Source organism: Lactuca serriola, chromosome 6 (assembly GCF_051521515.1).
Source record: "Lactuca serriola cultivar US96UC23 chromosome 6, Lser_US96UC23_V15, whole genome shotgun sequence".
NCBI classification, from domain to species: domain Eukaryota; kingdom Viridiplantae; phylum Streptophyta; class Magnoliopsida; order Asterales; family Asteraceae; genus Lactuca; species Lactuca serriola.
Window position 1 is genome coordinate 185,006,833 of NC_136413.1, and position 23,332 is coordinate 185,030,164.

The 23,332-nt window shown below is 33.8% G+C and overlaps 2 protein-coding genes across 5 annotated transcripts; one reads left to right on the forward strand and one right to left on the reverse strand.

Annotated features, from left to right (window-relative positions):
- The first annotated feature begins 8,054 nt into the window (after window positions 1-8,054).
- Window positions 8,055-13,986, forward strand: LOC145057535 (pre-mRNA-processing protein 40A-like). Of its 2 annotated transcripts, none has more exons than XM_079005396.1 (27): window positions 8,055-8,246; window positions 8,511-8,798; window positions 8,909-8,965; window positions 9,032-9,108; window positions 9,199-9,268; window positions 10,056-10,108; window positions 10,252-10,309; window positions 10,392-10,546; window positions 10,638-10,710; window positions 10,784-10,882; window positions 10,971-11,039; window positions 11,105-11,182; window positions 11,280-11,366; window positions 11,468-11,502; window positions 11,603-11,708; window positions 11,783-11,863; window positions 11,981-12,073; window positions 12,169-12,222; window positions 12,316-12,432; window positions 12,514-12,612; window positions 12,705-12,752; window positions 12,854-12,946; window positions 13,016-13,123; window positions 13,195-13,259; window positions 13,345-13,447; window positions 13,544-13,627; window positions 13,770-13,986. In XM_079005396.1, exons 1-27 carry the CDS (start codon window positions 8,169-8,171, stop codon window positions 13,875-13,877), a joined length of 2,436 nt encoding a protein of 811 aa, XP_078861522.1. In that variant the 5' UTR covers window positions 8,055-8,168; the 3' UTR covers window positions 13,878-13,986. The 2 variants fall into 2 exon arrangements, with proteins under 2 accessions (XP_078861522.1, XP_078861523.1); XM_079005397.1 differs by having other exon boundaries at window positions 8,056-8,246; window positions 9,035-9,108.
- A 3,509-nt stretch (window positions 13,987-17,495) lies between these two features.
- Window positions 17,496-21,970, reverse strand: ZCF125 (P-loop containing nucleoside triphosphate hydrolases superfamily protein). Of its 3 annotated transcripts, none has more exons than XM_079005399.1 (18): window positions 21,609-21,969; window positions 21,439-21,528; window positions 21,114-21,232; window positions 20,910-21,023; window positions 20,755-20,836; window positions 20,591-20,658; window positions 20,438-20,500; window positions 20,180-20,322; window positions 19,986-20,088; window positions 19,835-19,915; window positions 19,649-19,717; window positions 19,499-19,558; window positions 19,331-19,426; window positions 18,895-19,179; window positions 18,735-18,818; window positions 18,493-18,630; window positions 18,241-18,417; window positions 17,496-18,042 (listed from the first exon to the last, which is right to left on the reverse strand). In XM_079005399.1, the coding sequence occupies exons 1-18, from the start codon at window positions 21,778-21,780 to the stop codon at window positions 17,617-17,619; spliced, it is 2,370 nt and encodes a 789-aa protein (XP_078861525.1). In that variant the 5' UTR covers window positions 21,781-21,969; the 3' UTR covers window positions 17,496-17,616. The 3 variants fall into 3 exon arrangements, with proteins under 3 accessions (XP_078861525.1, XP_078861524.1, XP_078861526.1); XM_079005398.1 differs by having other exon boundaries at window positions 18,735-18,824; window positions 21,609-21,968; XM_079005400.1 differs by having other exon boundaries at window positions 17,912-18,042; window positions 18,120-18,417; window positions 18,735-18,824; window positions 21,609-21,970.
- Window positions 21,971-23,332: the final 1,362 nt, after the last annotated feature.

Sequence of the window (23,332 nt, forward strand, 5' to 3'; positions counted from 1 at the left end):
CGTATGTCCCGATTAATTCCCCAAATTAGGCTTTTATTGGCATAAGGGTTTTCCAATCCAAATACTAGCCCCTTTATCACTTTGTTGGGCTTGCAGGTCAATTGGGGCTTTATTGGGCCTATTAGGCCCACTAGAATATCATTAAGTCCATTAGGGTTTGCATTGGGTCAATTTGAGTCCATTAGACCCATTAGGGTTTTCACTAAGCCCATTAGGCTTCATTGGGCCCATTAGGGTTTCTAGCACCCCAAACGAATCAATCACAACGAGGCAAAAGCACACCGCCACCCGACACGGCGGCCGGTGGCGGCAGCACCACCTCACGGTGGTGTTTATGGATTTTCTATTATTATTCTGATTTGTAATTACACTTTACAATGCTAAATCGCAAATAAACACACACACACACCTACTAACACACACACGTACACACGGTGGTGCATGGTGGCAGCCACCACCTCACGGTGGTGATGGTGGCACTTCTTAGTTTTTCCAGCCAAACCAACTACACACACAAACACACCACATCAAAAACAAACACCCACACGCTTTCTTGATTGCAAACGGATCCAGCCACCCTCCTGGTGGCGGTTAGCGACGGTAGCAGCCACCATGGGGCTGCTATGGTGGTTCTTCACAGCTTTACTCGACAGAAACACACACATCGCACACCAACAGTAGAAAGTACAGCCAGATACACATGCTCTGGTTGCAAAAGGACCCAGGCACCCTCTTGATGGCGTATGGCGGGCCGACAGCGAAGGTTTTGGCGATGACAGCCACCACCTTACGGTGTGGCGGTGGTTTCTCACAGTTTCCCGTCAAGCAGCAACTGCAACACACACAAGCATTCAACTCTCGACCGGGAACGAACTGACTCCAACGGGAATAGCAACAACAACGTCATCAGGCGGTGATGGCGGCGACAGGTCGTGGTTTCTCCATCTTGGAGTGGCGTGTCGGTATCAAGGAATGGAGAAGAGGGTAGCAGTCCAACTCCAAACCACCACAGCTTCCTGAAACCGCCGATGATGGGACAGGAGTAGCAGTGGCGTCATTGGCGTATCGGTAATGGTGGCAGTGCTCCGGTTGCGAGATGGCGATGGTGGGTGAGACCCCTTATGGCAGCGAACGAAGGGGAAATAAGGAGAAGAACAAAGGTCTGGTGGTTTTTCCGACCCAACAGTCGTGGCTCTGCCGGGGGTGAAGAGCAGCGCCGGTGAGGGAGGTATAAGGTGGGGATGACGGCTGCACATGGTCTATAGGGTTTTTGCGTATAATCGGGTTTATATACCCCTGCACCTTTCAAACTTCTTCCCATGTTCACACTAACAGTTCCTCCTTCTCCCTTTTCTTTCAGAACAAGGCCAATATTTACCATTTAAACCCTGCCTCTTGAATTCCTTTACAAAATAGGTCCGGGTTTTTACTAACTAACCCCCTTCTTCTGAAATCTTTACAAACTAATCCACAATTTACCTTTTTAAACCCCCAACTCTCAAATATGACATATTCAGCTTTCCCCTATCTTTTTCTTCCAAATTAAGTCCCAATAATTACCACGAAGCCCCTGCCTTCATAAATATTTATAAAATGAGTCCCAAACTCCCTCTTTTAACCCCCGACTTCCAAAAATGTGGCAATTAACTCCTCAAACCCAACACCCTGCATATATAATTATTTATTTTAGGCTACCATTCGCTCATTAACTTATTTATTTAACTAATAAATAAACGGGTGTTACAACCCTGGCCCTTGTAGTTTTTAATGCGAGCTCATCCATGATTCTGCTCTCAACCGTCAGATCCTTTTGTAGTTTCGTAATCTGAGAGGCGATGGAGGTCTGGAAGGTTGATTGATCTTTTTGGAGATGAGTACGAACCTGCTGAAAAGCATCTTTCTTGGTGCAAAGAGTGGTTGTGTGTCACAACTAGCATTTTTAGCTAAGAAATTCTATTCTCATATAAACATCATCCATTGTAAAAGCCTATACTCTAAGTGAATACTATACCCTATTCTCATTCAAATATGTCTCATATGCTCAAATAAGGGTTGGAAACATTAGAAATCCCGGTTCAAGTTCTTTATGGACTAGGATTTTATTATTGGGCCTAAAACGAATTAGTTTACCTCTAATGGGCCATGTGGGCCAATTTGGGCCACAACAAATCCCAATAGCCCTAATGGACCCTAAATCTCTTTAATTAGACTTCATTGGGCCGTGATCATCAATAAGGGCCCAATGGGCCGAAAACTTCACTATGGGCCTCATAATTTCGAGTAACAATCAAGATTTGGGCCAAAATGAATCATCTTCTCCTCCTTAATACAATTCTCGGCCCATGTAACTAAACAAAAAAAAGAGAGAAAAGGATGGATAATTAGAGGAGTGACACCTCATAATTTACCACCAAACAATAATGTTATTACATAACATACTTCCATGCAAGCTAGCTTGTGACCATCATGCAAAAAAAAATCACCACCCTCTCTCTTTTTCTTCCCTATTCTCGGCCAAGGAACACACACACACACATTCTCACCTTCAAACTCTCTAAAAACTCTCTCAAGCAATCCCCTCATCTCCTCAAAATTTCGAGATTTTGCTTTGGGTTTCAAGAGTCTTCATCAAGTTTTTCAACCTCTTGGTAAGTTGTTATTATCAATAAACACCTACTTTCCATCTTAAAGCTAAAAACTCTTTCTTACATAGTTTATTTCATGATCTAACCCCCTAGAACCCTTTAAGTTCGAAAACATCCTCAAGGAGTTTGCTAGGGCCGAGATCTACTCATCTTTTCACCAAAAACCGAATCCAAAACCCCAAGGTGAGTTCATACCCCCTTGTTTTTGGGGGAGAACACAAGTTGATTTGTGTAGATCTATGTGTATATGCATGATTATGTGTGTTTTCTTAAGTCATTTGGTGATTATATGTTGCTTACTTCATTAATCTAAAAATATGTTGAGAAACTTGAAGTGTATCACTAGGATCTTCATATGAAACACGAGAAAAGTATGTTGTATCTCATATAATACATGTAAACTTGTAGATCTGGGGTTTGTATACTTGATATAGCAAAAATGAGTGTTGGGTTCAAAGATCTATAAACTAAACTCACAAAACAGCCCTTGACAGAAAAGTTTTGATCCATTCTCAGACTGTTTTGACCCTCCAGATGGAAGTATTTTTCAAAACTATTTTACATGGATAAAGTTCAGATTTATACCTTTAAAATGACTACTCTCACGTTTTCATACGATTTTTCTACAATATTTGGCGAATTTTACAAAATTGCCTATCATATTTGAAATAATTTCGGACCAACCTGTGAAGATGAGTAATTTCACACTAGTTTGAGGCCATCAAAAATTATGAGAAAAATTGTGAACAAAGTAGACAAAATTTCCAAACTTCTAGAATTTACGGATCCAGATTTCTACTTACGATGTATTTTCTACAAATTTTCTAAAAACTAGGTCGGAAAAGCAAAAAACCAGAAAAATGTGTATTTTCACAAAAACCAAGCCAAAAATGATATTTTTGACAAAAATGGGTTTAAAATGCTATTTTTATCACAAAGTAGTCATCAACACAAGTTTTTAACAAAATTGGAGATTAAAGTGTTATTCTTACAAACATTGGGCCTTAATTGTAAAATTTTGGCTTATTGGGCCAAGAACGTCATTTTTACAAAAAGTGGGCTTTAGATATCAATTATGTAAATAATCAAGCTAAAATAAAAAAAAACAATAACAAACGGGTTAAAAACGATATTTATATCCTTATTGGGCCTGGAAATAATATACATGTTTAGTGGGCCTTAGTGTCCTTTTACATGTATATTGGGCTCGGGATAGGTATTCATATCCTTATTGGGCCTATAAATAATATACATGTTTAGCGGGCCCTAGTGTCCTTTTACATGCATATTGGGCTTAGGATAGACATTCATATTCCTTTTGAGCCTGGAAATAATAGACACGTATAGTGGGCCTTAGTGGTCCACTTACATGTTTATTGGGCTTGGGAATGGGTTTTATATGCATTCTTCTTTTTATGATATTTTAATAAATACTTGAGCCAAAACCAATGATAAACCAACAAATGGATTTAATTTGATCATTTTCTAGGTTATTGGGCCTTAGTGGCCCATTTTTATGTGTGAGAGGTCCTGTATATGTTTATTGGGCCTCATTGATCCATTAACATGTGCGACGGACCTTGGATACTATTTGCGTGCTATTTAGGCCTGTAAATACTTTACATGTGAAATGGGCCTTAGTTGTCCTTTCATATATATTTCGGGCCCATGTTATATAATCTCATTCCATTTGGGTCTTGAAATGATTTACATGTTTAGCGATGCCTTAGTGGTTCACTTACATGGATCATTGGTCCTGGAATGAGTTTATACATTTTTCTTCGCGTAAATTCGATTAAGGATCTAGCTAGTTTTTGTCGGTTGACACCTATTAAGTGTACGATCGTAGCCTGTAGTTATAACTAGAGTCTCTTGGAGGGAGAACGAGGATTTGTGTATAGATCTATACGGGGATGACACCCCACACCTCAACTGTTTGCTACAGTTAGACTAACTCAGTATAGGGTGATGAAAACCTTATAATCAAAGTCAAAATCGGCATCCAACGACGCCAAGACAGGTGAAATTGTCATTATTTAGTATGGTTATGACGGCTCGCATAGAGGAATTAACGTTATGAAGTTTACGGAAGACCTTTTTTTCACAGGCAACATCGGGTTGTCTGGGAACATTCTCTTTGCATTCTCTTACATTCTCTCTACATTCTCTTTACCTTTTTAGTCAAATAAACAATAACATACATGCATTAATACAAGATCTAACACAAACACACTAAACAATTTTCAGAAAATATCGGATTTTCTGGTGGTTTTCAAAGTTATACAAATCATTTTCACAAACATGCTTATGAACTCACCAACATTTTTATGTTGACCGTTTTCAAAATAACTTGTATTCTCAGGAAACCGTTGAAGCAGGATGAACGAAACAAACTAATGGATATTGCGTTATATTTTGTTTCATCATACTCTTACTATTTTGGCATGTAATATTCAAATACAATACTCGATGTAAACAATGAATGTTGTTATATTACATGTGTGATGATGATGATGTTATGTTTCAATTATATTCACTGTAATGATATTTCAAGATGAAGTCACGCACAAGCCCCCGGACGTTATTGCCGTCTGGTTTGGGGGTGTGACATTGTGACATTCGCATAACTTTATTCGCATTCGAGACATCGGATTCAACGGCAGACTTGAGATCAGTCATGAAGTCTTGAGCATTTGTGATTAGTTTATTGACTTTTTCGGTCACCTCCTTGCAAGATTAAGCAGAGTCCTCCACTCCTTGCAAGTTGTTATAGTATAAGAAAGTGTCATTACTGACCGTGAAAAAAAAACTATTCTTGCTATAAAAAAAGGAAGTGACATTACATATGAATGAAAAAACATTAAAACATAATAAAATAAAAATAATATCAATCAATTAACACACACTCTAATCCATAAAAATTAATTAAAACACCACTCAAAACATTGTTCTTTTACTTAAATGTCAAAATAATACTAAATTATTGTTGTTGAAATCCCATAATTGAATGTTGTTATTTCCATGTAATGGTCAATCATATAAAACTTTTTTGTAAACAACATTTTGTATCATGATGTTAGCATATTTGTCGTTGTCATTATAAGAGTGAATTCATGCAGGACAGGTTATGTGAGATGCTGTCATGTAAAGTTACCCATGTAAAAAAAATCAAAATAAAATCTTCATTAAATACCAAAATTATATAGTTCTCATTTTTGTAGGTTATGTTTTTTTGAAAATATAATTTCGACTCCCCACTTATACAAAAGAGAACTTCTTTTTTCTAGTTTACACAAAAGATCCACCGCATGTATGAAAATTATAAACAGACAAATCTATCCAAATAAACAAAATGAATGAAAAAAAAAGAATTAAAATACAATATAATAAAAAGCAAAGCAAACGATTAACACACAATTAAACGAAATTAAGTTAAAATCAGAAAAACCAAAATCTAATGTTTAATTACTTTAATCTCAGTTAAAAATATCATCATCATCATTAGACTCCCCTCACAATTGTGGAAGCCGACGTTTATTTGGTGTTAATGAGGATCCAATAGTCGATTTTTCCGAAGAATCAACTTCAATAGCAGTAGAATTCGCCTAATTGAATAAAATACAAACACGACTATAAGAATCATGATTTATGAGAAATAAACATAATATAAAAGAAAAACTAATAATAACTGTTGAATTAAGAAAAGTTTCATATCATAAGAAAAATAGAATATGTAAACAATAGTCTCTAACTTACCCGAATATATTCACAATCTTGTAAAGTAGAAATAGAGATAGGCGTGTTAGAAATATGATTTTCAATATTACCATGATCAACCTAATTGTAAATATCAATCAAAATAATAAGGAAACATTCCAAAAAAAAAACATAATCTATCTTTATAGAAATAACATAAATTAACTCATACATTGTCACTTCCTTGTTCGTCTTCCGCATCATTGATATCAAATTTACGTTTTTGAATACCATCATTCTCTTTATTATTAGAAGCATCATATGTATATTAAGAAGTTTAGTACACAAAGTATAACTTTTACATACATATGGTAATATGAAATAATAATTACCATTATCAAGATTGATGATGGTATCAAATCAATACATGGTCCCCTTAACGTTTGGTTTGACAGTTCTCATTCATACTCAATAATTTTAGACAAACATTCATATTCATCATCGACTATATAATAATCTTGACAACTTGTTATAACCATCATACTATCTTCAATGGTGGGAGCAATCTTAAATCCGTTATCAATATGCTTATTGTCACTATGGTTTTAATTACAGTAAAACAATACATGCAGTTTGGCGAGAAATTGAATTTGTCTACCTTAATAGTAAAGTTGACCTTATAAGCACATAAACTATCAAAAAGAAATTTTTGTATACATTTAGGATCACCTTCACCTTAAGAAAACATGAGAAAAATATTAATATACATACAAACAAAAACCCATGCATACATATACATATTTATATATATAAAAGATAAAAATGTATATAAAATCAAACCTCTAATAAACTTTTATTAACCAATTCATCAACAATAAAACTAATAAGAGGAATAACAACTTCGAAAAGAATACATGTGATATCTTCTCATTCTCATGGATCGATCATTCGTAAAACCAATTTATACCTATATAAATAATGTTGATAAGAATAACATATAAAAAACTATTTTAATAAAAACTACTTACGAGTTACGATTACGATTGTGGAAGGTTATCAATATTTTTCTAATAATTTATACAAAAATAACGACCATCAATCGTGATATGTTTCACACTGGACAAATTTTCAATCATTATACATATCAATATCTATGGTTCTTCAATAGTATATAATATTTACAAAGAATAAAAAAAATATTTAATAAAACAATAGCACATTTAGTTTTCTTTTTATCTGTTTAGCAATAAACAATTTCTCACACCGTAGTAAAGATATACACACGAACGACAGTAGGTCATTTTTCATCCGCATCATCAAGGCGCTTTGGTTACTTGATTCCAAGTTTTACAATTTTGCAACTACGATCAACAAAGAGATCCCTTGAGAGTCGAGGTCGTCGATTCCGTGAATCGTTAGGGCCCATCCGTATTCATACTCTCTGTTCTCCGCTGTCAACAATGGCTAATTACCCCCACAATCCCAGTTCACAGGTGATTAATACTTACACACTTGCTTTTCATCATCATATCCACTCTATTCCGCAAGAAATTAGTTCAAATACAATCTTTTCTCGTCTTTAGAGGAATATGTGGAGCTTTAAACCTGGTAATCGGAGTAAACTTGTTTGTATTTGCGTTTTTTTTTCCGACAATGAACTCCAATCGGAACTCTACTGTAGTTCTTGATCGTTGGAGGGCGTAGCAAAAACACTCGCAGGGGGCGTATATGTATATAGCGAATCAAGAACATGAATACAAGTAGTATTTCATCATTCGATCGGTATATATGTGCGTAAGGAGATGACAATTGGATTTTCACCAGCAAATGTTTGTAAAACCCCAATGTAGGATACAACGCAGCACCCCAATTAGAATCTTCACTGAGCAAATAACAACCACCAAAGTAACTGAATCATACTTCTTCTCTTCACATTTTTCATAAACAAGGAACAATTGCTTTTTGCCCTTTACCTTATTCTATGATTTTCAATGATGTGAATTTGCAATAGTAAGGCATGTAAGAAAAATCTTAAGCTTCATTTATTCTTCTAAATATATGGAAACTCACTAAAATTTATATTGCCCTTGAATCCTGAATCTTGATAGATAGTTCAAATAGATGTTTATAGATGAATATTGAGGATTTTACACTTTTACTTTGTTGCAGTTTCGGTTTTTGGTTCCACCTCAGCAAGGGCAATTTCGTCCAATGGGACAAGGCATGCCTCCTGGTCAAAGTCAGCCACCACAGTTTTCTCAGCCACATCAGCAAATGTCTCCATGGCCCAGGCCCAGTCAGCCTGCCCATGCCACATCATCATTTATAGCACCACCAATGCCTTATATGCAGCATCCAAATATGACTTCTTCATCTTCTTCACAGAACTCTGCAACTACAAACACTCATCTCCCTGGTTTAACTGGTCCTGGAGCACCATTATCTTCTTCATTTACTGTAAGACCTGTGTACCCTTTTGGTTAAATACAAGAAACAACAACCTACTTTCATTTATTTGTTTATTTTAATAAAAAAAATTCTACATTTTTATTGTACTCTTGTTTCAGTTTATTACATCATCATTTGGGCACCCACAAAATGCAATGAATGCTTCTTCAAATCAGGTATATATATTAATATTTCTCATGTGTTTGCTTATTACACGATAAATATATCTTTTATTCTTGTAGCAGGCGATGAATGTTCCGAATGTATTTCAAGAGGCATCATCTGATTGGCAAGAGTTTATTGCTGCTGATGGAAGAAGGTAGAATTAATATTTCTCTTTATCATCTATATTTTTAAGTTCATATATCTCAAATATGTAAAACCCTTTAGTGTTTGGAATACTTTTCAGATATTTTTATAACAAGAGAACAAAAATGTCTTCATGGGAGAAGCCATTGGAGTTGATGACATCTGTGGAGGTTAGTCATATGCTTTCGACCTGTGTGTTTTTGACATGTAGTTTTTCTATTCTATGCACATCTCATTTGACTTCCAAATCATTTCTTGTTTCTTGAATTAACATAAATATTTGTTTCTTTAAGAGGAGTTTGAGCTTCTTGCTATTTACATTAATTGAGTTGTATATATATATTCTCCTTTGCTTTGCATGTTTCAATGTTTGTAGATGCCCATGGCAACTTGAGGAAGTATGCTCACTTTGAACTCTGAAGGCGCACTCAGTTTCTCAAGGCAGGCAACAAATTGCTATTACACATGTTTTAATTACATTTAGGAGAATTGCTATTACATGATCTTTTTCAAAATGCTGATATTGATACTTGAAATTAATACATGCATCTTACATAATACCCTTATTTTAATGGCATGTCAGTCTCTTTTGTGAACAAAACATTCCAGTTGCTTACCTTCTGATGATATATTTTTTTTAAAGACAATGATCTTTACTAAAAACAAAAATAGTTTGTTACCCATTTATGACATTAATCTTAGAATATGGTCTTTCAGAGTTTCTTAATTTAGGTTCCTCCATGATTGTGTTTTTGATCTTCTTAAGGAATCTACTTTGTTCACATTTCTTACACTATAGGATATTGGGGTAGAGAACTTTGGTTCATGCAACTTAAATGATGCATTAGTTTAGTAAAGAGAGTTGCATTTTTTTTTTTGCTATTTATGATTTCTTAAATAACTATCTTTGTTGTTAAGAATTAGGTTACTAGTATCACTCATTGTTGGCTTTTGCAGAAGGCTGATTCTTCCACTGTTTGGAAAGAGTTCACAACTGCAGAGGGTAAAAGGTATTTTCTGTTCATCTTTTCTTAAGTATAAAGATTTACAGAATGTGTACTTTTTTTTCCTCTTCAATACACTTATTTTGTACTTAATATATATATATATATATATATATATATATATATATATATATAATATACGTATGCAGATATTACTATAACAAGGAAACAAAGCAATCTAAATGGACAATACCTGACGAATTGAAGGTTTTTATTATGAATTATTCCATTTTCCATTTTTACATTTTTTTTGTCTCCTTCTGCTCTAACTTTTGTTTTTTATGCACAGATGGCTCGTGAGCAGGCTGAAAAAGAAGCTTCTAGAAGCTCTGTCAATGACAGTTGTTTGACCATTCCTGTGGTGGCAGTTAAGCCTCACTCTCCTGTATCTCCAACAGTCAATGATGCTCCTAGTGTTTTAGTCAACACAAGTTCATCTCCAAAGTAAGTGTTTATTTAATCAATTATGAAATGATTATATCAGCATTTTGGGGTTTTTGTTTATGTATAATTTGAAAATATGGAAATAATGTAGGACAAACTTGGAGATTACATCCTCAAATGATGTTGCTAATGCTTTAGATGAAGCTTCAATGCAGGATATCAAGGTATGAAAAAATTCATTCTTTTCACATTAATTGTTTATTTAATCAATTTTGAGATTGTTGATGCTGTTTGCAGGAAGCAAAAAAGGACATATCAGATGTTGGGAAAGTGAATGTAACACAATTAGAGGAAAAAGTAATGGATGCTGAACCCTTGTTATATGCAAACAAGAAGGTAAAAATGCTAATTTTTTCAATTAATCCTTTTCAAATTTTCTTTCTTTCTCCTTGTTTTTAATTTTCTACCTACAATAACTTTTTAGGAAGCAAAACTTGCCTTCAGATCTTTACTGGAATCTGCAAATCTTGAAGCTGATTGGAGTTGGGAACAGGTATCAAATAACTCTCATTGACTTTTTGTAAGTCAACTTTATTGACCATGAAATTGACATGTCAGGCAATGAGAGTAATCATAAATGATAAAAGATATGGCGCATTAAAAACACTTGGTGAACGTAAACAGGCATTTAATGAGGTAAAATTTTACATTCATAGCATCATTTTTCTCCTTTTATTATAAAAAAAAAGTTGAAAAATCTTCATTCTGATTTCTGATTTCTGTGTTTCTATAGTACCTAGTGGAAAAAAAGAAATTGGAGGCTGAAGAGAAGCGCTTGAAGCTGAAAAAAGCAAAAGATGAATTCATGCAGATGTTGGAAGTATGTCACATGCTTACATACGTACACATACATACATGCATACATATATACATGCATAGATAACTAATGGTTGTATGTTGTTCTTTTTAAATCACTTTCAGGAGTCTAAGGAATTAACATCATCAATGAGATGGAGGTAAAATTAACCTTTCATGTAATGAGAGATGATTTTTGTATAGAATTTTGATTTAGTATATTATTACAATATTGCCATTATATTAATTTGTTTAAAGCAGCAAGGCTATAGCATTGTTTGAAGATGATAAACGTTATAAGGCTATAGAAAGACCTTCTGAACGTGAAGATCTTTTTCAAGACTACTTAGTTGATCTTAAGAAGAAAGTAAGTTCATGTCATGTGGCTCTGGAATTCAATTCTTGCTATAATTACTTAAATACCCTTTTAACCACCTTCAGGAAAGAGCAAAACTTCAAGAGGAGAAAAGTCAGAATAGGTTAGAGTACAGACATTTTCTTGAAACTTGTGGCTTTATTAAAGTAAGTATTGCTGGAAATTCGAATGGATCATAAGATTGGGCATTTATTTATGTTGATTGATGTTTGATGTTATAACTTCAAAATCTATATATATATTTTTTGAAATAAAAAATCCAGGTGGACACTCAGTGGCGAAAAGTTAAAGATTGGTTAGAAGATGATGAAAGATGTTCACGCCTTGAAAAAATTGATCGATTAGAGATTTTCCAGGTAAATAAATTGTCACACTTTTATTATTTTAAAAAAAAATTCTTATTACTATATTAGGAAACTGATAATATTAATGTCTATGATTATTATTACAGGAATACATCCGTGAGCTAGAGAAGGAAGATGATGAACAGAGGAAGTTAAAAAAAGTGAGCTTGAAAGTTGAAAGCTATAATTATTTAATACAAGGTCATTTACTTGTTAAATAGTTTAAATTTTTATTTTTGATTTAATTTTTGAAGGAAGAAATAAAGAAAATGGAGCGCAAAAACCGTGATGAATTTAGCAAGATGATGGAAGAACATGTGGTTTCTGGCATGCTTACAGTCAATACCCAATGGGTTGACTATTTTCAGAAGGTAGTTGAAAATTGAAATCAAATAAAGTCTAAAATAAAATAGTTAAATAAATATTGTATTTATTTATATTAAATATTGTAGGTTAAGGAGTCTGAAGCTTATCATGCAGTTGCTTCAAATACAAGTGGCGCAACAGCAAAAGATTTATTTGAGGATGTTGCTGAAGAATTGGAGAAAAAGGTACTCATTATTATTTAATATTGTTTTATTTAAACGCATTATTATTATTATTATGGTATTAGTAGTTTCTAAATATTTTTATTATTTGACAGTACCATGATGATAAGACACGTGTGAAAGATGCTTTGAAGATAAAGAAGGTAGGATTTATTTATGATGTTTCGGTATCTGCATTTCTTTTTATTTATTTATTTATTTGTTGATTGTGATTTACATTTTCTTGTTATATATTTTTTGAAAGGTGAGTGTTGCAGCAACATGGACATTTAAAGATTTCAAGGATGCTATTCAAGATGACATCATCTCTCCACCTTTATCAGATATAAATTTACAGGTTTAATTCTTTGATTCTCCAAATACACTAACTTCTTCCAACAATTTGTGATTTTATTATTTTTTTTAGCTTGTATTTGAGGACCTACTCAAGAGGGCTAAAGAGAAAGAGAAGAAAGAACATAAAAGGCGAAGGAATCTTGCCAAAGATTTCACACAATTATTGGACAACATCAAGGTATATTTATTAGGGTTTAGGTTGAGTATAAATAAAATTTTATAAAACTTGATTGATTTGTGAATTCATAGGAAATAAATGCAAGCTCTACATGGGAGGACTGCAAGCAACTTTTTGAGGAAAGTAATGTGTATAGGTATGGTATTTTATTATTCAATATCAAGAAATATATTTTTGAATAAAATTTTGTAAAATTGTCTTGTTTTTTGACATGGATTTAGATCTATTGGAGATGAGAAATTTTGTCAAGTGGCTTTTGAGGAATATGTTGCTCGTTTAGTGGAGAAGGGAACAGACAACAAACACAAACAGGAGGACGAAAAGGTAATTAACTCACATTCACATTGGGAGGTAATTTAAAAAAAATAATAATAATAATGTGGTTTTTCTAATGCACTTTCTACCCCTTAATGTTTGCAGATGAAAAGGGAAAAAAAAGAAAAGGGTAAAGACAGAGAGAGGAAACATGGTCAAAGCCCCATTGACCACAGAAAGTCAAGAAAGGTAATTGGTTTTTGTTTGATGGATATATATATATATATATATATATATATATATATATATAATATACAATTATGTATTACCTCTATGTCATGCCATTTTTTTATAAAATTATTATTGTGTTTTTTTTTTATAATTTATGTAGCATGTTTCGCATGAATCCGATGATGAAAGCAAGCATAAAAGACACAAGGATGATGGTGAACATGTTCATGATCATGAGGAGGAGCTTGAAGATGGAGAAATTTGCTAGATTCTTCTTCATCATTTAGGTTTTTAAGCATATAATATTCCTTTTTTTTTGTTAAACCATAGAATATTTAAAATTGTTATTGGTTTAAAGTAAAACTTAGTTTTTGAAATTGACTTGTTCTTATCCAGAAAAGCAATATATATAATACAATAGATCAAGAATCAATAATAAACAGACAAGATTACATAAATGGTCCCTATGATTTAGCGAATATAGTCCAACTTCAAAAAGATAGACAAACTCGGTCTTTGTGTTTTGTTGATATTGTGGAGATGGTCCTTCTATGGAAGCATGTAATTCCAATTTTGAAAACCACAAATGGCTGCTAAAAGTGATTGTTTTGGATTGCTCTTTCTTGGTACTTGATGTGCTCTAAAAGCCCAACTACTATATTTGGTTTCTCATGAATGCCACGTCTTCATGAATAGCATAATCATGGATATCTTCATGACCTTTTATGTAAGGGGTGAAGTGAGGCCGTTACTATTTTGATAATAAAGAAATTAATAAAATAAAAGTCTAAAAACAAAAAGATACTAAAAAGGAAAAAAGAAAGGTAAAAAGGTCATTTTATTAAGAATTGGGTAAATTACACCAATCGTCCCTTGTGCATATGCTAAAAAACACATTTAAGGCTTGTTTGTTATGCATCTGACTGGATTGGGTCAAACAATTTTTGCTGACTCGGCCAGCCAAATTTGTTTGGTAAATCAATCTTGGCCCATCTGACTCGGAAAGAAGGCTCAGGCTCGGTAAGAAGAAAACCAACGACTGACTGAGAAAGAAGGAAGCGTTACCAATTGTGCCCTTCCCTACGTTCCTCTTTCACGCCTCTGCGCCCCTTCCCCCCACCGATCGACTCCTTCTCCTCTTCTCATCAGGTATGTCTTCTCCTCTTCCATGCCTCTATTCTTCTTCTTTAATCGATTCATAAAACCAATTTCATGAAATCGTTTTTGAAATTGATCCATGAATTTGTGAAACCGATTGATTATGCATCTGACTGGATTGGGTCAGACAATTTTTGCTGACTTGGCCAGCCAAATTTGTTTGGTAAATCAATCTTGGCCCATCTGACTCGGAAAGAAGGCTCAGGCTCGGTGAGAAGAAAACCAACGACTGACTGAGAAAGAAGGAAGCGTTACCAATTGTGCCCTTCCCTACGTTCCTCTTTCACGCCTCTGCGCCCCTTCCCCCCACCGATCGACTCCTTCTCCTCTTCTCATCAGGTATGTCTTCTCCTCTTCCAGGCCTCTATTCTTCTTCTTTAATCGATTCATAAAACCAATTTCATGAAATCGTTTTTGAAATTGATCCATGAATTCGTGAAACCGATTCATGAAACCATCTCGTTCATGAAAATCGTTATTTAAATTGATTCATGAAACCATCTCCTTCAATTGCATGTTTACCTTTCTATTCAGAAATTGATTCATGAATTAATTTTATTCACATATTTCTTTATACCCTTTCTGTTCTGAATAATCGGATTTTTGAAATTAATTTCTATTGGTTCATGAAATTGATTCCTTTTAAAATTCTCTAAAATTTTCGATTTTTTGATGTTATGTTCCTGTTTGATCAGGAAGGTTTCTGTTTTGAATAGTCTAATTTTTGAAATTGATTTCTATTGGTTCATGAAATTGATTCCTTTTAAACTTCTCTAAAATTTTCGATTTTTTGATGTTATGTACCTGCCTCTTGTTCCATAGTTGTGTTTGGAGGATGGAATTGTAGATTCTAGCGAAAGATGATTTGTATTTGGAGGATGGAATTGTAGATTCCAGCGAAAGATGATGGCTTTTTGTTGTGGGTGTTGAGGGATTGAATTGAAAGTGGAAAAGAATTGAGATGAAATTGGGATTGCAATGGCATCAAATAGGGACCGAAGGCGGAAATGGATTGTGTGTTGGAATTGAAGACAACTCCGGAATTGGTGATTCCAGAGTATATTGAGGTGGTGGTTTGTATTTGAAGTGGGAGGGTAAAATGGTCATTTTTCACCAGTCAGTACATTCAGTCAGATAGACAATCAAACAACATGATTTCTTACTCGGTCAGGATTTCTTACCAAGACAGACCTTTCCCAGTGAGCACTTTCTCAGTCAGCAACTATCAAACGGGGCCTTAGTCTCTATTTTCAAAAATTAACTCGGACAGTCCCTTGTTCGTTTAAAACCTGCACGTTTCGTCCCTCTTGACATAAAAAAACCATTTTGCCTTTATTTATTTCCTTTTTAATTTTCTTTTTATTTTTTAAAATTATTTTTAGATTAAATAAAAAGAAAAAAACAATAAATCTACATACAAGTACCCACCCGTCCCCGCTTCCCCGTCCTATATCTTCCTCTACCTTTGTCCCCCCATTCTTAGCCACTCCCGACGCCAGCGAAGCCCCATCACCCCCACCCCAAAGCGATAAACCAAAATCGGACCAATCGATCTTCCTCCTCCCCCGATCGTCTCTATCAAACCCTAGAACTCAAGAAGGAACTGTACATGGAATCAACAACATCACCATCGTCGGTGGAATCATCAACAACACCATAATCGCCACCACCATCTCATATCTCCACTCAACCCTAAGTCGTATCTCGTTTTTACTGTTATCGATTTACAGCAAATCAGAAGATCAATAAGAGAGAAGGAAGTTACAATTTATCCTTTCCCCAATTTCCTTTCTTCTTCTGCTTTGAATTCAATCGGTGATATCTCTCGCTCTCTCACATAGACCACCGGTCATCACTCAAACCTCAAAAAAGAACCCTAAACCTGTGATTGAAACCCAACTAAACCCTAAACTTACAAATCGAAGAGGATAGAGATCTAGATCAAAGAAACAGGTTTAGATCGAACTCAAATCTTCTCCATCGACGATAGAGATGAAGAGGTGATCACATTCCAGGCGGTGTTTAAGATGGTTTCCAGGGGTTTTCAATGACTGATTTGGATAGAGATGGTTGGCTTCGAGGGTGGTATAAGGCAGGTGGTAGTTGTTGTTTGGAGGCAATGAATAGATGATGTTTGAATGGTGCAGGTTGCACGAAAGTGGTTTCCGACTGAGGTGGGTTTTCCGATTTTGAAGGTAAGGTTTAAAGTGGGTGTTGGTTGCGGTTTGCGACAATGAATAGGGGTGCGACAAAGGTGTTCCGATGGTGGTGTATCCTGACAAAGGAGGAGGTAGGAAGTCGGTGTTGGGTTTTAAGGTGTTGGGGCGGGGGTATGAAGTGGGGCCCTATTGCTTTTTCTTTTATTTTTAAATTAAAAATAATAATTATAACATTAAATTAAATGAAAAGGAAATACAAAAGAGCATAAGAGTCATTTTATGTCTTGTAAGGGATGAAACATATAAATTTAAACTAACTAAGGATGAAACGTTCAACTATTAATCAAACGAGGGACAGTCTGAGTTAATTTTTGAAAATAAGAACTAAATATGCTTTTTGGCATATGCACGAGGCACGATTGGTGTTGTTTACCCTTAAGAATTTAACAGCTATCTAGTTAGATTTAACACGGCTTAGGGAAGATCCATATAATGTGAACAAAACACGAATTTGTCTATTTTCTTGAAGCTGGACTATATGTGCCTATTTTGACAAATCACAGGGACCATTTATGTCTAATAAAATAGTACTATTAGATAATGTTGAAATCGTTTACATACATGAATGAAAGCACACGATAGAAACGCATACAGACAAGAGATGAAAGATTACTTGAGCAACCAAAAGATTTAGGAAATAAGAGCAAAGGGCTTTTGAGCTTTCAAGTGCTCTACTTTTGATTTGATCTCACTACTGAACAACTTGTATGACTTGTACCTTGAAACAAAACCAACACTAAACTGCTTGATATCATCTTCAAGATCTTTCCTTTTTTGAATCTCACATGTCAAATCCTGCAGAATCTTTTCATTCTGCTCATTCAACGATGCACTTCTTTTCCAAGAATCAGAAACTGTTAGGAGTAAATCATCTCTTTCTTCTGATAAAACTTGAGATTCCTTTTGAAGACCATGAATTCTTGCTTTAGAAGCTTCTAGAAGCTGGTTATTCATATCCAACTCTTCCTCAAGGTTTTCGTATCTTTCCTTGATCAATTTGATTTCATCACTCATTTCTTTCTTCCAACAAGTAATTTGTGTTTCCAATGTGCAATCCTAAAATCATGTTTACATTACAATTATTGTGTTATTGTTACAAAGAATCAAAATATGATATAATAATAATATAATACCTTGAAACTAGGAGAGATAATAACTGAAGATTAAGATGGTGAATAATATGAAAATGGGCATGTAACTTCTTGATAGATGAATATGTGTCCAACAAGCATTAGCATTAGCATTAGCAGCTACCTTATATTTCTTCTTGTATTCTTCTGAATATGAACTTCCTTTTCCATCATCTGCTTTTCTAAACCCATTCATAGCCATATAAATTTGTGCTTCAAAACTTGACATAAGAGACATCACAAATTCACTTGTTTTAGAAAACAAGTTTGCAGTTGCCGACTTTTCATCTTCTGCAAAACCCTGTTCAAAAGACATAAATACCCTCAACATCCTCATTGTCAAAAATAGACAAAAGGAAATTTTCCATTGTACTACCTTAAAAGTAAAGAATATTTCCTCATTTACAGCTTTGCAGTTTCCCAAAGATTCACTCAGTTTTTGAGGGATTTCTTGAAGTTTAGATATCTCCTCCATCAACTGATTGTTCAGTGCTACTTGTTCTTTATGCTGTTTCTGTAGTAGTGTGTATAATTAATTAAACACTTCAGCTTCAGCTATAATAATAAAAATAAAGCATATGGTGATATATAAATTATAATACACTAACAGAAATTAACCTCAAATTCATTTCTTTCATCAATAGCTTGTTGCAGTTGCTTTCGAAGATTTTCAACTTCTTTGTAATTGTCAATTGAGGAATCCTGCAACTAAAGAACATTGACATGAATATAAATAAAGGACAAAGAAAAGAAATGAAAAGTGAAAATCAAAACTTACTTGAATTTTATCAAATGATGGGATGGATGAAAGTTGTTTTGGTGGAGTCATACGAATTGAATCAAGGTCAGCTATGAAGCCATTGTTCATTTTGAACCACGTGTCTTCATCAACAACATCACCAAAAGCATCTGGAAGTGGACTATATACAGGTGTTGTAGAATTGTAACATCTTTTAGCAACAAATGAATTTGGAATCGGTTTAAAAGTTGGGGTACTAAAAGCATCTCCTTGTTGTGTGCTACTTGCTTCTTCTTTCAGATTTTTTCTTAAGGATTCTCCATTCTACAAAAAAAAAAAAAGAATTAAATTCTTTGTAGCAAGCACATCTTCATCTAAAGGTTATTGAGTTAAAACACTTAATCTGGACATAATGACTTAATGGGTTAAAAATTATGAATATATGCAAGGGTAAAATGGTCATTTATAAACTTACCTGGGAAGAAATTCCATTAGAGCATTGTTCTCGTTCTCTGTGTGATTTCCTCTCCTCCTCTAATTCCATAGCAAGCTTTTCACGCTCTAGCTCATACTGATAAATGGGAAACAAAACAAAAAAATATATATAAAATATAAAATATAAAATATAAAATATACACTCTACCTTGAGCATGTCATTTCTCAATTTCAAGATTTCTTGCTCCAACACCCCCGCATGAGATCCCTATTATAAAAAAAAGTTTTTATCATATTTCAATTCTAATGTCGATGACACTACTTAAAAAAAAAAAAAAAAGATAAAGATTAAGTCCACCTCAAGTTTCATGCGTAATTCCTCTATCTCCATTTTCTGTCTCTTCAATAACGCAGCATCCGTCAAAATCTAGAGAAAAATAAAAGTATTTAGCTCCAACAACTAAATGCGTACACAAAATAAAATTAAAAAAATGAACAATCTTTTTATAAAAACATAAGGCTGATATAAGATAATAAGACATACCTCATTTACTTGGACACAATTGGTGATACGTTTAGCTCTACTTGCAAACTGAAGGGTCCCTTTTGTTTCCTCTACATGAACCTATAACACAAGACTTGAAGTTAAATAAATATAAACATGAACATGATATATTTATATATTTATATATTACCTCTTCTGGTGCCACAGTACAAATGATAGAAGTTTTTGCATTGCCACCAAGTGCAGGTTGAAGGATACGAGTGAGTTTGCTATCACGATAAGGAATATGTCCCCTGAAAAATAAAATTTAATCATTTCTTATTGTTTCAGTTATATAATTAGTTAATCAAACAAGATGTGTAGAAATAAATAAATAAATAAAACCTTTGTTTTGCGCCTTCACTCAATTTATTGATGACATTTCCAAGAATCATTAAACTCTTGTTGATGTGTTTTCCTTCTTTCAACCGAACTCCACCAGCTCCAGTTTTAGCAATCCTTTCAGATCCAGCTAAGTCTACCAAATTCTGGTAATAGATAAAACAAGAAAACTCATGAAATTAATATAAGGATATATAACTTTATAACTTTGATCATATAAATCATTATAATAAGTTTATAGATAATAAAAAAGTTACAAACCAAGACAGAAACACGGATAGCATCATCCAAATTAGTTGAGTCTTTCCCCTTGCTTTCAATCACCTGAGATGTAAACATCATTTAAATGGATTGATTATATAAGTAAAAGAAATATAATTAATATATGAAAGAGAAAACTGCAAGACATAGTACCATTCTAAAGATTGTGTGGGACCTACTGCTTCTGACATTCATATTAGTTTCACCAAAGTGCCTATTAACTGAAAGAAGTAGGTTTCAGATATACATACAGTCTGAGTTAACTCAATTTAAACAGATGCTACAATAAAATCTCAAATTAGTCTCAAAAGTCAAACCTTCTCCCATTTCAATGAGCTTTAGAACTTGCTCAGCACTATTAACAATCTCCTCCCTAAGTCCTGCAACAAATATTCCACGCTGGAAAATAGCATACATTAGTAAAAGAACATATGTGTAGAGTATAGAATGTGTTGTATGAATCCATATTCACCTCCAAACTCTCATGAATCTGAAGTTTCTGATTCTCAACAGCAAAAAGATCATTGATTTCTTCGTTATAGATCTCCATGTATGAGACTCGAATGAGAAACTCTCTATCAGTTGACTGCAAACATTTACTGTATTTTAGGAACAGGCTTATAAAGCTTATAAAGAAAAGATATACTAGTGAAATTATAAGAATATAGTCATATACCATGTCAATCTTGGCAAAAATATCTTTGACAGCTCTGTGAATAATTCCCGGATCATTCTCAGACCCATTCATTGTAAACGTTTTTCCACTACTTGTTTGTCCATAAGCAAACGCAGTGCCTGAAATTGCACAGTTATTAGCTTCCAAATTAATTTTCATGATCAGTAACTACAGAACTTAGTCGATTCATAGAAGGTGAACAGGTTCAGAGTGAGAGATGCAGTAACACAGCACAATAATCAAGTATCATCCAGGTTAAAAGGAAGTGGAATAAAAAAGAGGAAGCATTGAATTTCATACAAAATCAGGATTAGCTAAGGATTACCGTTGAATCCATCAACGACAGCATGGATAATGTCCTTGGTAAGGAGGTCATAAACGCTAGAATTGGAGCAATTTTGGTCGAAAACATGATCTGCGTATAAACACATATACATAAGATTATCCAATTGATAGATAAAAGAAAGAAAGAAAACGAAGGGTTTGTTTATGTACCGAAAGCATAAGAAAGAGCAGGGGGAAGAGGGGTGCCGGATAGAGACCTATGCAGAGAAATACGGTTGTCATCTACCTTCCAGTGACTGCAATTGGAATTAGAACTGGAATTGGAATCCTCGTCTGATTTCACGGGTGGCCTCACTCTCACTGCTACGCATATTTTCTCCATTTCTGTGAAGGATTGATTGAGCTGGATCTGAGATATTTGTTGATCGATCGGGTGTATAGGCGGGATGTAGAGAGATACAAGTTTTTCTATTTGATTTCAAAATTAAGGTTACGGTTACTTTTGCCTTTCTTTTGAATGGATTGGGCCTTGGGCTTTAACTACAATTTAGAGGTCTAGTAAAACGCCCAATCGTAAGCCTTCCACAAATAATCAGAAGTTAAAACCGAGTTGCCAGCTTGATATATATATATATATATATATATATATATATATATATATATATATATATATATATATATATATATATATATATATATATATATATATTAACGGAAAGAACCTATTTTTTAATGCAATTTCACTCCAAAAGAACCCGAATCCATTATAACTGAAACCTATTTTTCTGTAACCGCTTATTTAAAAGTTTTTTTTATAAACCGAAACCGGTTTAAAACTTATATTTATACACCTTTGCGGCTCTACCTATTAGTATTAGAAGTGCAGATAGGCCATAAAATTCAGTAACTTAAATCTAGAAAAGACAAAATTGCAAATTTGGTCACAGTGGTTTGTAAAAAACTGTAGATGGGATCCAAAAAGTTTCCAACTTGCATGGAATGTCCAAAACCAAAAGTTTCCTGTGAATTTGGTCAAAAAATCAAAAAATTCCGATGATTGGGTCCATGGTGGACTTGAAATGACAGTTTTACCCTTATAAATTGTGACTGATTGTATGATTATATATAAAAAATTATAATATTATACCTATAAAATGTTGTTACTGATTGTATGATTATATATAAAATTATAATATCATACCTATAAATAATTAATTTTAGAAAGCAAATAGCTTTGTTTTTAGATAACTTATTTGTTTGTAACGATTTTTAATACTAGCTCTTATGAGCCTATGATTGTTGTTTAAAATTGTACCTAAATTAGTAGGTTTGTAAGAATTCTTAAGATTTTACTCAGAATTATTTATAGATTTTTGAATTTGTTGTATTCTTAAAAGAATATCTCTATTAGGGATACAATTCATCAAGACTTTGTTAGACATAATTAAATCATTTAAACATGGATTTGATTTGCTTGATTATAAAAAACGAGCATTATTTTAACAAAAATTTCAAATCTTGTAGAATTAATAGTTAGAATAACTCGAAACGAAATTATCGTGGAGAAATAAATTTAATAACAACAATTGAATAAAATATTTTAGATAATACCTTCTTGAATTAGGCTTGAATTATAATCAGTACATACATCTGGAGAAATAATTATTTGAAAGTCTAGAGACTTTGAACATTTACTAGTAGATAGAGAAACTCTTAGGGATTTTTTAGACATCGGATGAACATTTTTTAGACTAGGGATGAGCATATGGACCGGGGAACCGGCCGGAACCAGTACCGGAACCGGAACCCGATGGAACCGGTCGGGCCGGGACCGGGATGTTATTTTTATGGATTTTTGGAACTGGAAACCGGTAGGAACCGGAACCGATATAACCGGAACCGGTAGAACCGGCAAAAACCGGAACCGTATGATG

Excerpts from the sequence above, each read along its gene's own strand:
- ZCF125 (XM_079005398.1), bottom strand. The coding sequence starts at position 21,780 with ATGGAGAAAATATGCGTAGCAGTGAGAGTGAGGCCACCCGTGAAATCA. Across the intron at positions 21,024-21,113 it reads TTTTTGCCAAGATTGACATG|TCAACTGATAGAGAGTTTCT; the intron begins GTATATGACTAT and ends AAATGTTTGCAG. Across the intron at positions 18,631-18,734 it reads ATGAAAGAAATGAATTTGAG|AAACAGCATAAAGAACAAGT; the intron begins GTTAATTTCTGT and ends ACACTACTACAG.
- LOC145057535 (XM_079005396.1), top strand. The coding sequence starts at position 8,169 with ATGTTTGTAAAACCCCAATGTAGGATACAACGCAGCACCCCAATTAGA. Across the intron at positions 10,310-10,391 it reads CAATACCTGACGAATTGAAG|ATGGCTCGTGAGCAGGCTGA; the intron begins GTTTTTATTATG and ends TTTTATGCACAG. Across the intron at positions 13,628-13,769 it reads ACCACAGAAAGTCAAGAAAG|CATGTTTCGCATGAATCCGA; the intron begins GTAATTGGTTTT and ends TAATTTATGTAG.